The following is a 12,565-nucleotide window of genomic DNA, read 5'->3' on the forward strand; positions in this document are numbered from 1 at the left end:
TATTGAGTAAATCAACCAGTAATCAACATTAAACGTTTTATTCGCAACAACCGAGTACATTTCCTACGAGTCAGGATCTTCAATTTTCGCTTGCTTAACCACCGACGGCTTTACAATCCCCGTATCTTCGACGTCAGCTGCCTCCGCTGTGTCTGTCTCAGTTGCCCCTTCGACATTCGAAAGTGCATGATCTTTCGAATCGTGTTGTTCCATCGTCGTTAGAAAGTGTGACTGTCGGTATTCGGGCCAACTTTTGAACTCGTTGAATAAGCTGAGCATCTGTGAGGGAGTAAGTTCACCAAACTCGGTAAAAATCGTTATCCGTTCGGGAAGGTCATTCTTCCGAAAGAATGACGATTTTCGATTAACTGTTGGTTGCGAATCTTCCGCTTCGATGACGGGTGCCTCCGTTGTCGATGGAACGTAGTTTTGATTCAGAATCAATCGGGCTCCGCTATAGGGGATCCATTGTCTGAAAATAAAACGAGTTAAAAAAATAATGCGCACTGAATCAATGAATTCTTACTCCATCGTCGGAATAATGCGGTTCGTCCGACAGGCCAGACTTTGACTGATGAAAAAAACTAGCGCTTTTAAGTCATCCGGTGGGCATAGATCTAGAAGATTTCCTCGAGGAATTATTCGCACCAAATACCACTCATCCGCGTGTTCCAGCTCGTATCGCATGCGAACGGTGTACGGTTTTCGTTTCATTGCCCTCGGTGGCCACGGAAGCATGTGCCGTCGTGGAATTGTGGCCAGCAACTCATGCTCGAAAAATATCTGAAACAATACCGTGTGCCTGCGGTACATTCCGTAACCGGCGTTTCTGCTACACGTCAATTGCTGGAACCGTAAAAATAATCAGTAAATTTTAAATTGAACCCAAATTTACGCTAGATGTTTGCTACCATAAAAATGAGCGGTGGAACTGCTACCACCATCTCCCACCTGGCCAACGAGAAAAGTCCCGTTTGGGAAGCTACGGAACCAGTGAGCGATTTGAAAAACTTAAGTGAATCCACGGCGGAAAACAGCTTAAATTTCACCTCATCTTGCTTCTGTGATTGTTCTGCTAAAAGTTGTTCTAGTTTTATTCCTCTGTTTTGATACGACAGTTTACAGTTTCCATTGAAATGAGCTAGCATCAAGTCCCACTCGCTTTTCATTTTGGTGGCCATCAGTTTTTGTAGGTCACTTTCGAAGTGGCTTTCGCTTTCTACTAGCAGTAGCTTCTTGATATCGCACTTTAGCAGCTCTCGGGTAAGCAAACCCGGACCGGGATTTATCTCGACCAGTAGCATATCCGGGGAGAGACCTGCGGTGATGTGCTTCGCTACTAGTTCCGCACTTTCCGTATGTGCTAGGTAAAACCGCTCGAGGTGTTTTTTATTTCTTGTGAGCAGCTCGGGCGGAAATTTCCCTAGTATCGTTATGTTTCCAATGGATTTGAAATATTCTTTCATTTCCTTCAGGATACGACTTCCGTTGGTCGTTGTTGATGTTCCATCAACAGGTTCATTTATAAATGATTTTTTCTTTTTCTGCCTCAACGGTTCCGAGGCGAGCTGTCTTCGAATGTTCTCAGGGACAGCGTTTATCCTGAAAAGTAATTTTACCACCGAAATTCTAGAATGCATTTTGATGCACAATATGCCTCACTAGCCGATACGTATGTAAACAAAAACATAACTGAGCATAATTTCAACCTCTCAGAACATAACCAATCAAATTTTGAAATCAGCTGATGTGATGCAGTGATTCCAGATTTATAACACGTTTGACAGATTCTCAGACAATTGGACTTATCTTTTTTGTATGCGTTTCGGAATTTGCTCTCCCTACACACAGAAAAAAAAATGTTAGTAAAAATAAGAATTTTTTGCTCTTAGCAAAAACAACCAACACATGCTTAGTTTTAAAATAAAACGTTTATTTTGATTACTATTATGCTATAACTTGAAAGGAAAACTTTTATTTTGATTATTATTATAGAATAATTTAAAAGTTTTTCTTTCGACTCAAAAGTACACTGAAACAAAGATCATGGTATAAACTACTATATTAGAGGTTCAAATTAAAAAGGGTGTTCCAGTGAATTTTGGTAGACAATATATCATGCTTGACTTAACCCTTTCATGCCCAACTTTTTTCTAGCGCATGTAGGGCTTCAAAACTATTTTTCCTTGAAAACGGTGGGGTCAAGACACACGAAAAGCCTATTTTCATAAAGTTAGGTGCTTCCATGTCAGTGCTAGAAGCTGGTCAATTTTTACCTTCTAATGCTCAATACAATTCTCATAGAATATTTACAATAGTCCAATTACGTGGAAAACGTAGCCAACGACAGTCTAAATTGATAAGTTTTATCAGTTTTTAATAATATTGAATCATAACGAAGACATATGAAAAAATCATTTTCCGTCGTCAACGTAAACTGTCTCTGGCAGCACTGCTCTATCGGAATCCAATCAGACTAATTGCAATAACTTCAGTTCTAGAGCTGATCCTTGTAACTGTTAATACTCAAATTAAAGGCAATAATCACATTAATGAGTCTTACTTGTTTTTGTGAACAAATCTCGCCTCAATTAAAAGTTATAGCTGTTTAAAAACGTTGTTGTCCACAAACAACATGGGCATGAATGGGTTAAATATGATTCCTGTCATTTATACCATGCTCATTCTGGCATAGAGACATGGTATTTCTTACTATGTTGTGATACTATTTTTGGTATTTTGTACAATTTCTACATTACCATCCAATGGTCAGAAGTACTATATAACTGGTGTTTTAAAAATTGCTAGATGGTTACAATTACTATTGTTGTTTACCATTTTATAGTAATTAGAATAGAATATTAGAATATATTCCGAACTAATGCCAATCTTTATCAATCCAATCAGAATATCAAATTGTAACTTTATTTCATCAACAAATCACGGAGTGTCGTTCGCCTCGGGTACAGCACTGATTCGCTGGTTGTAACTTTTTAACTGGACCCCTTTTTAGTTAGGACTCAGCTAGTTCCATTGTCCAATTAAAAAGCATGTGAAGGTCAAAATCTCATGTCAAATTCGTTTTGACAAGCAAACTGACAGAAGATAAAGATGTAATCAGATGCATTTAAACTACTAACATCCTTTAAACCAGGTTTTGACATTTGTCAATTGTTCCAATTAGCGAGTCAACCTCGTTAGTTGAACATAGGCTGTGGCCTAGTCAACGAATTACGACTTTAGTTTAAATGTATCTGATCACATCTCTAACTCTTGTCAGTCTGCTTATCAAAGTGAATTTGACATGAGATTTTGACATTTAAATGCTTTTTAATTGAACAATAGTCCAACTAGCGGAGGTCCAAATAAAAAGCGGTCCAGTTAAAAAGTGCCTAAGAGCATGTTCAGGAGAGTCTCAGTTTTAGATTTATAATTTTGACAGTTCTATAATATAAAACTGAAAATTTTAAAACTGGAACTTTCTCTCCCCAGCAGCAGTTTTAGCGGGTGTTCTATTCACTTTAAAATTCATGGCTCGCCATGCGTTCAGCGTTACTGCATTCAAATTTATTTTCCCCAGTCCATCTGTTCTAAGTGTCTCTGCTGAAAACTTTGCATGTATTTAAAACACAGTTCTAAACGTGTTTTAAAATCAGCAACAAATAGAACGGCGTCGTATAACAGTTTTAAATTTTGAAACAAATCTGTTCGAAATAATAAAACAAAACGCTCTGCTGGGGATGTGAAAGTTTCAGTTCCAGTTCTACTTTGAAACTCCTATATAAAATAAAACGCTCCTGAACATGCCCTAACCAGCGAATCTAGACTGTACAGGGAAAAATGAAACAACCCACAGAATAAGTTCCTTTAACTTAAATTTAGGTATTTTTGAGTTTTGCATCGCTTTCGCACTTATTAGTGTTGTCAAAAACAAAGCAGAGGTCTTCCGTGGAATAAGGTACTTTTGAGTTGTTTGAGGTATACTCAAAATTAGGTAGATTAAACTTAAATTTAAGTATATTTAACTCAAGGTTGAGTATAAAAACCTATCAATGAGTTGTGATTTTTGGCTTGGTTAAAGGGAAACTACCTTCAGCACGGTTTACCTTATTTTACCTTATTCCACGATACCCCGAGATTCAGTCAAAAGAGCTTAACTTTGGGTAGTTTTTCGTATCCGTGTATATTCCTCAAGCGTAAAACATACGTTTTAAGTGCAAACTGTAGAGGAGACTGAGGAGACTTGATCTCCTTTTTTATTTTTCAATCCAACTCCGTGAAATGATAAAAAAAAACTAAGTATTTTTGTAGTTTTATGTAGTTTCTAGCGATGACTGATAATCATTAAAAAATTACATGGAAATATTACACATGACAGGAGCTATGAGCATTTCTGGAAAACACAAACAAATGGAAAATTCTTAGATTAGTGAAGACTCGATCCATAATTTGGGGATACTTGATTCCTCTTTGAAAACGTGTTTAAAAGAGCATGTAGGGTAATGAGTATATGTTTGCCCTACTTCTATTATCACCCTACCCATTTGAAGCCTTTGGTTATAATAGCGTTTGCCGTTATGTTCAGTTGTGTGTATGAATCATGGCGAATCCATGAATTTGAAGGGATCAAGTGAACCCATAGCATTTATTTCGGCAAACTTTAGTAAAAATATAGTTGAACTAAAATATCAACTCAATCATAACGAATTCACATAATTGGCATTCTCCTGTAATTCTGCATGCAAAAGTATAGTATGTATGATTTAATCAATTCAATAAAAGTTTGAAAATTTAGAAAATAAATCTTTTTCAGATCCATACAATTTCTTTTTTTCAATTAATGAAATATATGTTCAGATAAAACTACGCAACTTTATAGTATATTCTATTAATGAATTCTGATCCACCTTTGAGTTACGATGATGGGATCAAGTCTCCCCGGTGATCAAGTGTCCTCAGTCTTCCCTATAGAACCCTCCAACCGGGCACATTGAGTATGGACAGCTACTCTCAGGCTCCATTCGTTGATTCGCTGTACATTTTTTTCTTATTCTGGGCAATCAAGGTATAGCAACTATAAATTGTACGGTCATCATGCTCATGCAAAACAGTTATGTTGATTAATATTTTGGATATGGTGAAAAGTAATTGCCAAAATGCAAAAAAAAGTATTATTTGTTGTGAAAAATAGGCGCCAAATAAAAATGGAATTCATGCATTTAAGGGTTAAGCTTTAGTTCTACTTGTGAAATTCCTGGTATAAAATCACACGCTGCTGATCGAACGTCTGTTATCCTGTGGGAAAACAAAATTCTACAAAAAACACGGAAAGTCTCAGGCTGCGTATTTACCCTCAGATATATGTTACTTAGTTTTCTTCATTATATTGTAATCCCTCTAAATGATTTTATCAGTCGGATCAAAGTAGAATCATAATTATTTTATTAGTTCGATTTTCGGTACATTCGCCACGTTGTTAAAATGTTACTGAAATCTCATAAATTCCAAAAATCGTTTTAGTTGGATCCACAGTTATTTTAGAATCCTCCAAGAATCGGTTTAGAGGAGAGTTAATCGTATTGTCATAGGCTAATCAAAGAGAGACGAGCGGCGATTGAATTCGCCGTACTTTTCCTAAAAATTATTTAACAGGGGTAAATCAAACCACCACGATTTGTGGGTATGTTCTTTGTATTTGAAGCGAATGAAAATGTGTTCTCGGGAGAGATAAATTCCCAGTGTTACAAAAGTGGTAGTTCTGTGGTGGTTCCACAATTGAGAAGAACTGAAACTCCTGCGAATATCTACTTATAAATTCAAGGGCGTTTGATGAAAAAATGAGAAAAAGTTGAGTTAGTTTCTGTAAAAGTAGGAACTGATACTTTATCGAAATGATTAGCGATTATTGAACTCTTTGAATGTCAACTTGTTTAAAGATCAGTAATATTACTCCTGCATGGATAGTCTGGATCATTTGCTCAGTTATAGCTTTATTGATAGTTTACCATAATTCTATGACCACGACTTCATTTGTCAGGAAGTACGACATACACCACACCAAACCAGGCCCACGGCAATCAAATTAATTTTAAAAATCACTCGGAACAAGTCCCATTAAACCGGGCAGCTGATCCCGGGGCACACTTAACCGCCGCCAGGAATAGTATCGTTCCCTCATTGGTTAGAATCGTCTGCTCGCCAATAGTGGTGTAGTCTCCACGTTGTGACGTGGCTCGCTTCAGGTCAATCGGACCATGAGCGATACAGCCTAGCTGCAGGGTGGTTTCGTTGACACCGATCACATACCGAATTCGCTGAACCGTTGGACAGGTTCCCTCGTTGTTTTTGTTCAACAAGACGCACTTTCCATTGTACGGAACTTCTCTCTCCTTGCAAATATTGTCGGTGCACTGGGGCAACTTAGCACCGCTCGGTATTTCAACATACTGTCCACTTTCGCAGTAGGCTTTGGTGTACAGTGGAAAGCAAGAACGCGTGGCAGGATGGTAAACGTGCGCTAAAATAGAACGGATAGAAATTTGCTTTTTCTCTGTACAAAAAAGGATTTTTACCTGGGCGGCAGTCGCAGACCCAATCATTGCCTCGGTCCCCTGGATAAAGGATTTCGTTTTCGCCGCAATGGTTCGGAATGTAGATAGGAGCTCGACCCTGAAAATGTTTGCGATGAGCTTATTTTAATTCAAATAAAGATTTTTCGGTTTAAAAAAATATCGCCGGGCACATTTTTATAATTATATAGGTACATAACTGTTTTACTAATGTGATTTCGGTTGCGCCTTCTGTCGATCTGTGATGTTGTCAAACCATATCATTACCAGGGCTATCAGCATGACCTTTGTCGCCTGCTAAACTCGCCATCCCTAGCTGAACGTATAGTAAATACCCCAATCTAAACAGATGAGCTTGCGATCATGATCGTACTGTTTAAACAAAACAGAATATCATTCTTATAAAAGGAAAAGATAGAACTTTAGTTCTCAGCCATCACACCGTTCTAGATGTAAAAGTACTAATTCTAGCATCTATTACACTTACCTCGGTATTAATTCGAGAAGGATTGTCTTCTGGATCCTCCTTGTACCCAAATAGGTCGTCCCCGGATGCCAAACCGATCCCGGTGACTAGAAGAATAACTACGACGGCAGCGAGCAACACTTCCTTTTGGGTCATCTTCCAAATATGCACTAAGCACTACCACAATCCTCATTAGATTCGAAGTTCCCGACCGATCGTCGTTGCCATCAATGATGATTATGACGATGGTGGGCTGGCAACGATCGAAAACGAAGCCATCAGAAGTAATCGGTTCTTGTGGTATTCTCTCTTTCTCATTTAATCGCTGTTTCATTGGTCGATCGATTGCTATCAGTGAACGCCGATCTTCTCGAAAAAGTGTGGCCAAAAATGTTTGTAGCTTTTGAAATATGAATATTTTATGTTTAATATTTACTTTGCTGATGGGGTAGTTATAGGTTTGTTCCAGTACCAGGAGGAACAGGAAGTACAGTCGTTATTCGCTGGTTGGGCCACAGACTCTGTCCAACTAGTAGAGACGATTCGCTACACGCTGATTTTTATTTATGCATCGATAGTATACTTTTCTATCGGCCTCTCGTTTCTTCTGCTGTAAATTTTATGCATTGGACATATTCGGTCTATCCACTCATTGTATGCTTACTAGAAGTATATGCTAGAGAATGCAGAAAAATCACAGCAGAAGAAAAGAGACGGGCATAGAAAGTATGCTAACTGTGAATATTTTTATTTCTCAGTGTAATAAGAACTAATAAATGTCAAAAACTGGTATGAGGGGATTTACCTATCGAACAGTCAGATGGCTACCTATCGTGCAAAGTAAACAAACATTCTTCTTTCGGAGAACATGCAAGAAAAGTATTTGTGTTGAGCAAAATAATATCATGGCGAAATATTTCAACCGCCTGAACTGTATACAGTTTATTTTACTTTTTAGTAACAATATAAAATAAATTACATGGAATAGTATTATGAATAAAGTGCTATAAGCCATGAAGCAGTAGGTTTTCAATTAACTCCATTTTTTAACTCTGGTGAAGTCACTCAAAGTTACAGCAAAAACTGTGGGTGCCAGGAACAAAGAAGAGGGCATCATTTTAAGCACTGTTGCGCGGGACTCTATAGGTTTGTTCCAGTACACGGAAGTCACTCCGGAGTAAACAGGAGCAAAAAATCTTTGCTCCTTTTTACTCCGGTTTGCTACCAGAAGAAGAAAAAAGAGAAGAAGAGAGTACAGGAACGATTTTCTCCGGAGCAGGCATGGGAAAATTCGTTCACTCGCGCGACTGTTGCTAACTGTGGATCACAAAGTAGTCAAAATTTTGTGCTCACTAATTAACCATAATCAACGCACGAAGGGAGAAGTCTAATAACTTCAGAGCAGGTCACTAGATGGGCAAACTGCGAATCAAAAGTGAAGCTTAAAAAATTTAAAAGCAGCGTCAATTCTTCGCTCGTGAATGTTTGTCACGTAGCTTCGCGAAGCTCACAAAGGTTTCTTCATGCATGATTAAAACATAGTATCTATTTTTGCACTGGATTTTTTGCTGACAGATCGCGTTATGGGTAGTGTTGTGATACACTACTAGCAATTTGATCTACTGAAGTTCCTTGCGGCCTATTTGTTAGCAGTGCATTGTTGCAAATTTTTAAAACCATTGATTATCAGCTAGTTTTAAAATGGTGTATGGTTTTCTAAGTATTAATTATATTGTGCGAATATGAAAATGAAATAAAACTGTATAATGGAAATCCTATGCAAACCGCGAACCGCTCGAGAAGAGCTTCGCGAACGAAGCCATCCGCGTTGGGGAAGGAAAGAATTAAAGCAAAACTGATGTGCTTCTTCGTTGGTTGTTATAGCTTTGAATCGCATGTGTCCGTAACGACAGGTTGCTAGGTATCATTTTCGAAGCTAACAGAATGCATCACAACTGAAGAAAGCTTGCTTGCGAAGCGCGAACGATCGGTTCACGATGCGATTTTTCCCATGCTTGCTCCGGAGTACTTCCAGTTTCTCCTGGTACTGGAACAGACCTTATAATACCACAGACTCTACACGCCACCGATAAACTACCTATAATTCAGTACTTTTGACTCAATCTCGTGGTATCGTGCAGGAAGGTAAAAACTGTGTTGAAGGTAGTTTCCATTTAACTACGGCAAAAATAATAACTCAACCTTGAGTTTAATTTACTTAAATTTAAGTTGAATTTACCTAATTTTGAGTATACCACAAACAACTTAAAAGTACCTTATTGCACGGAAGACCTCGACTGAGTCGAATCTCTCGTTTTGTTTTTGACAACACTAATAAGTGCGAAAGCGACGCACAGCTCAAAAGTACCTAAATTTAAGTTAAAAGAACTTATTCTGTAGGTTATTTTATGGCTGCGTGTAGTTTAAATGTGTCTGATCACTCTCGTCAGTTTGCTTGTCAAATTGAATTTGACATGAGATGTTGACATTTAGATGCTTTTTAATTGGACAATGGTCTAACTAGCGGAGGTGCAACTAAAAAGCAGTCCAGTTCAAAAGTGTCCAATCAGCGAATCACGACTGTAAAAACAAAGGCATCAAGGGAGTTGAATGGTTATTGAATTACAAAAAATATTTATTATTTATCACTTCATACACAAAAAATTGATTAATATCATTAGTGTTGGATGCATCGGAAATGAACAAAAACACGTGGCTTAACGACCCTATTCACACGGATATCTTATTGCCGGACGAAGTTTCCAAACGATTTCATCTACGTTGCGGTAACATGTAGTAAATTTGGAATGAGTGCAAACCACTTAAGTATTGTTGCATTTAAATGATCACTCATTGAAATGTATTTGCTAATCCCCCGAAGAATTCTGCTTCGAGTTCGGCTTAAACTCAGATTCTTTGCGATTATGACTTTTAGAGATGCAAAAGGATAGTACAGCACACACCAGCAATAACATCCCATTAATCGCAAAAGTGAACTCGCAGTAACTGTCCAGCAACAGCCCGAGCATATTCGTTCCAACGACAGTTCCCAGCCGTCCAAACATCAAGGAAATACACACGGCCAATGCCCTAATGTTAGTCGGGAACAGTTCCACTATGAAGGCATTTATCACATACCCGCAAGCGGCAGCTAAGAGCATCACAGTGTACAACCATATGGAAACTACCGGAATGTCAACAAAAATTATCATCAGTCCCGCGAGACCGCAACAGGAGAAACTAACTGCCAAAATGGTAAGTTTCTGCACTACGTTAATCAACATCCAGATCAGTACGAATAGCACAGTAAATAGCACCTCCAGTATCAGTGTATATTCGTACGCGGCCAGGTCCAACTGCTGCGAGCAACCTAGCTCTGCGAATTCCGACTGAGCCAGATACCTACGAGTGTAGACGGCTTCGCACACAGTCGTCCTATTGATACCGGTTTCGTGAATTTCCATCAGCTGGTTCACTATATCCGGATAGAACATAAACATGCCGTGAGAGGTCAAATATGCACCGAAGTGAAGGAAACACACGAGTACTGTTTTTGTCCAGTACGGGACTCTAAACAATGGAGCGGTCTTATCCCAGATTAATTTCATAAAAGCTCGGAATCCTTTGGCGTTGCTCATCTGACGTAGACGTTCCTCGAACTGTTGATCCTCTTCGTCCACTACGATCGAGTTGATCTGGAGAGATGGTTCCCTCCGACCTAAATTCATACGATGCATCCACTGGATAGTTCGGATAGTTTGCTCTAGATTACCATGGTGGTACACAAATTTTGGACTTTCCGGTAGCCACAGTAAAGCAAAACCACTTATCAGACCTAGAAGACCACAGGCTACCAGAAACAAGCGCCACGGACGGTAAACAATGTCAAGAAAAGGAATCGGAAGTTCCCAATTCTGGTTGATTATGAGCCATGCGATCACGGGCAAAAATAGGCATCCGATCCCCGATACGAAAGCTGCCCCCATAATGGCTCGAGACCCGTTGCGATGGTTGTGAAATTCTCCGAGGTAGGCGTAAATAGTTGCCGATGGTCCAGAGATGCTATTTGTGTTAACGTTCCGTTACTTATACGATCGCTGCCTAACGGCGTGTATACTCACAAAAATCCAGCAAAAAATCGACCAACAGTTATCGTCCAAAAGGAGTTGGCAAAACTGGAGACGAAAGTCGTAGCGAATGTCAGAAATAGTGTTGAAACGATAACCTTTTTTCGGCCCTGGGTATCTGCCAGAAATCCCCAGAGGTGAGAGCTGACGATGATGCCTGTAAATGAGGGATTAATAATCGACAAGCTTCACTGTAGTTGAGGTGATGCCAACCTAAGAACACTACGGCACTGAGCACTCCTTTCTGTAGTGTAGTCATTTGTAGGTCGCATCCTGCGACTGCTATCACGAAACTTGTACCTATAGTTTCGAACAAAACAGCAGATACGATCGCTCCCGCAACTAGAATAAGGATGTAGTTGCACTTGCCAAACTCTGGAATGTACAGCTCATTTAACTTTAGGTATCCATAACTGTCGAAACGTATTTAAACTCACTTCCCATAGAGAGGGCTTCGTCGAATGTTACACTGATCTGCTTCTCCTCTGAAAACAAACATCATATTACAGAATACGACTATTAGTCTCTCGGATTTTTACTTGCCTGGCATCTTTACGTTGTGATCTGCCACACTAGACTAAGTTACTCCGGCAATGTCGAAAGCCTTACTGTTTCTGGAGCTTTCCATTAACTTGCATTTATTACAGTAAATAGTTCAGAATTACATCAGATTTCGTAATAAAGTTGACCTCTCACTCATCCTGTCGTTTGGATCGTGAACATAATAGTTGACCAAGCTGTGGCCTTATCATGATTATTTACGATCCTAGCTTATTTCGTTGTGGAGAAAATTCAATGCAGTGCTATCTGACGGATTTACATAGCAAACATGTGATAGGCAGGATATTCGTATCTATGATCAAAAAATATTATGTACACTGGCAACTTTCGAGATTATTCGGATGCTTTGCATGACTTTCTCAAATTGATACGTGCGCTTACATTTAAACTCCCCTTATACCAGTTTTTGACATTTATCAGTTGTCCCACCTACCGACTGAAATTCGTTCGTTGGACAGAGATTGTGGCCAAACCAGCGTACCACGACTGTACTAGGTAATTTGAATCTATTAAATCTGAATCTGCAAAAAAAATCTGAGCAGTTTCAATCTGAAAAAGATAAAACTTAGAATACAGTCGTGATTTGCTGCTTGGACACTTTTTAGTTGGACCTCCGCTAGTTGGACCATTGTCCAACTAAAAAGTATCTGAACGCCAAAATTTCACGTCAAATTTACTGTGACAATCTATCTAACAATCAACAGTCGAATCAACTAGCGAATCAAATTCGTTAGTTGGACAGAGGCGTGACCCAACCAGCGAATTACGACTGTAGAGCTTTCCACACATTGGGTCGAGCAAAGTGGATCAGCGTAGGACGTTTGTTAAACAAACTTTTCTGC

The 12,565-nt window shown here is 39.0% G+C and overlaps 3 protein-coding genes across 4 annotated transcripts in view; all 3 read right to left on the reverse strand.

Moving 5' to 3' along the window:
- Positions 1–2: 2 nt before the first annotated feature.
- On the reverse strand, positions 3–1,727 carry LOC131695433 (dimethyladenosine transferase 2, mitochondrial-like). Its single transcript, XM_058983926.1, has 3 exons — positions 912–1,727; positions 527–846; positions 3–472 (listed from the first exon to the last, which is right to left on the reverse strand). Exons 1-3 carry the CDS (start codon positions 1,638–1,640, stop codon positions 64–66), a joined length of 1,458 nt encoding a protein of 485 aa, XP_058839909.1. The 5' UTR covers positions 1,641–1,727; the 3' UTR covers positions 3–63.
- A 4,126-nt stretch (positions 1,728–5,853) lies between these two features.
- Positions 5,854–7,295, reverse strand: LOC131695461 (uncharacterized). Its single transcript, XM_058983975.1, has 3 exons — positions 7,057–7,295; positions 6,573–6,669; positions 5,854–6,517 (listed from the first exon to the last, which is right to left on the reverse strand). The coding sequence occupies exons 1-3, from the start codon at positions 7,189–7,191 to the stop codon at positions 6,096–6,098; spliced, it is 654 nt and encodes a 217-aa protein (XP_058839958.1). The 5' UTR covers positions 7,192–7,295; the 3' UTR covers positions 5,854–6,095.
- A 2,354-nt stretch (positions 7,296–9,649) lies between these two features.
- Positions 9,650–12,565, reverse strand: part of LOC131695467 (synaptic vesicle glycoprotein 2B-like) — a 42,754-nt gene continuing 39,838 nt past the window's right edge. The window contains exons 1-5 of one of the 2 annotated variants that reach the window (XM_058983983.1): positions 11,706–12,111; positions 11,600–11,647; positions 11,376–11,537; positions 11,157–11,319; positions 9,650–11,097 (exon numbers count right to left, since the gene is read on the reverse strand). In XM_058983983.1, the coding sequence (XP_058839966.1) occupies positions 9,903–11,097; positions 11,157–11,319; positions 11,376–11,537; positions 11,600–11,647; positions 11,706–11,712 (1,575 nt within the window). In that variant the 5' untranslated portion in view covers positions 11,713–12,111 and the 3' untranslated portion in view covers positions 9,650–9,902. Of the gene's footprint in view, positions 11,098–11,156; positions 11,320–11,375; positions 11,538–11,599; positions 11,648–11,705; positions 12,112–12,565 lie in introns of those variants that run through there. The other variant, XM_058983984.1, reaches the window with a different exon arrangement.

The sequence above is a fragment of the Topomyia yanbarensis genome, unplaced genomic scaffold, assembly GCF_030247195.1.
Source record: "Topomyia yanbarensis strain Yona2022 unplaced genomic scaffold, ASM3024719v1 HiC_scaffold_4, whole genome shotgun sequence".
Classification (NCBI taxonomy): Eukaryota; Metazoa; Arthropoda; class Insecta; order Diptera; family Culicidae; genus Topomyia; species Topomyia yanbarensis.

Coding starts and splice junctions, on each gene's coding strand:
- LOC131695461 (XM_058983975.1), bottom strand. CDS start 7,191: ATGACCCAAAAGGAAGTGTTGCTCGCTGCCGTCGTAGTTATTCTTCTA. Junction 6,670..7,056: donor CTTCTCGAATTAATACCGAG/GTAAGTGTAATA, acceptor AAACATTTTCAG/GGTCGAGCTCCTATCTACAT. Junction 6,518..6,572: donor GGTCTGCGACTGCCGCCCAG/GTAAAAATCCTT, acceptor GTTCTATTTTAG/CGCACGTTTACCATCCTGCC.
- LOC131695433 (XM_058983926.1), bottom strand. CDS start 1,640: ATGCATTCTAGAATTTCGGTGGTAAAATTACTTTTCAGGATAAACGCT. Junction 847..911: donor TTCCACCGCTCATTTTTATG/GTAGCAAACATC, acceptor TTACGGTTCCAG/CAATTGACGTGTAGCAGAAA. Junction 473..526: donor CGCATTATTCCGACGATGGA/GTAAGAATTCAT, acceptor TTTTATTTTCAG/ACAATGGATCCCCTATAGCG.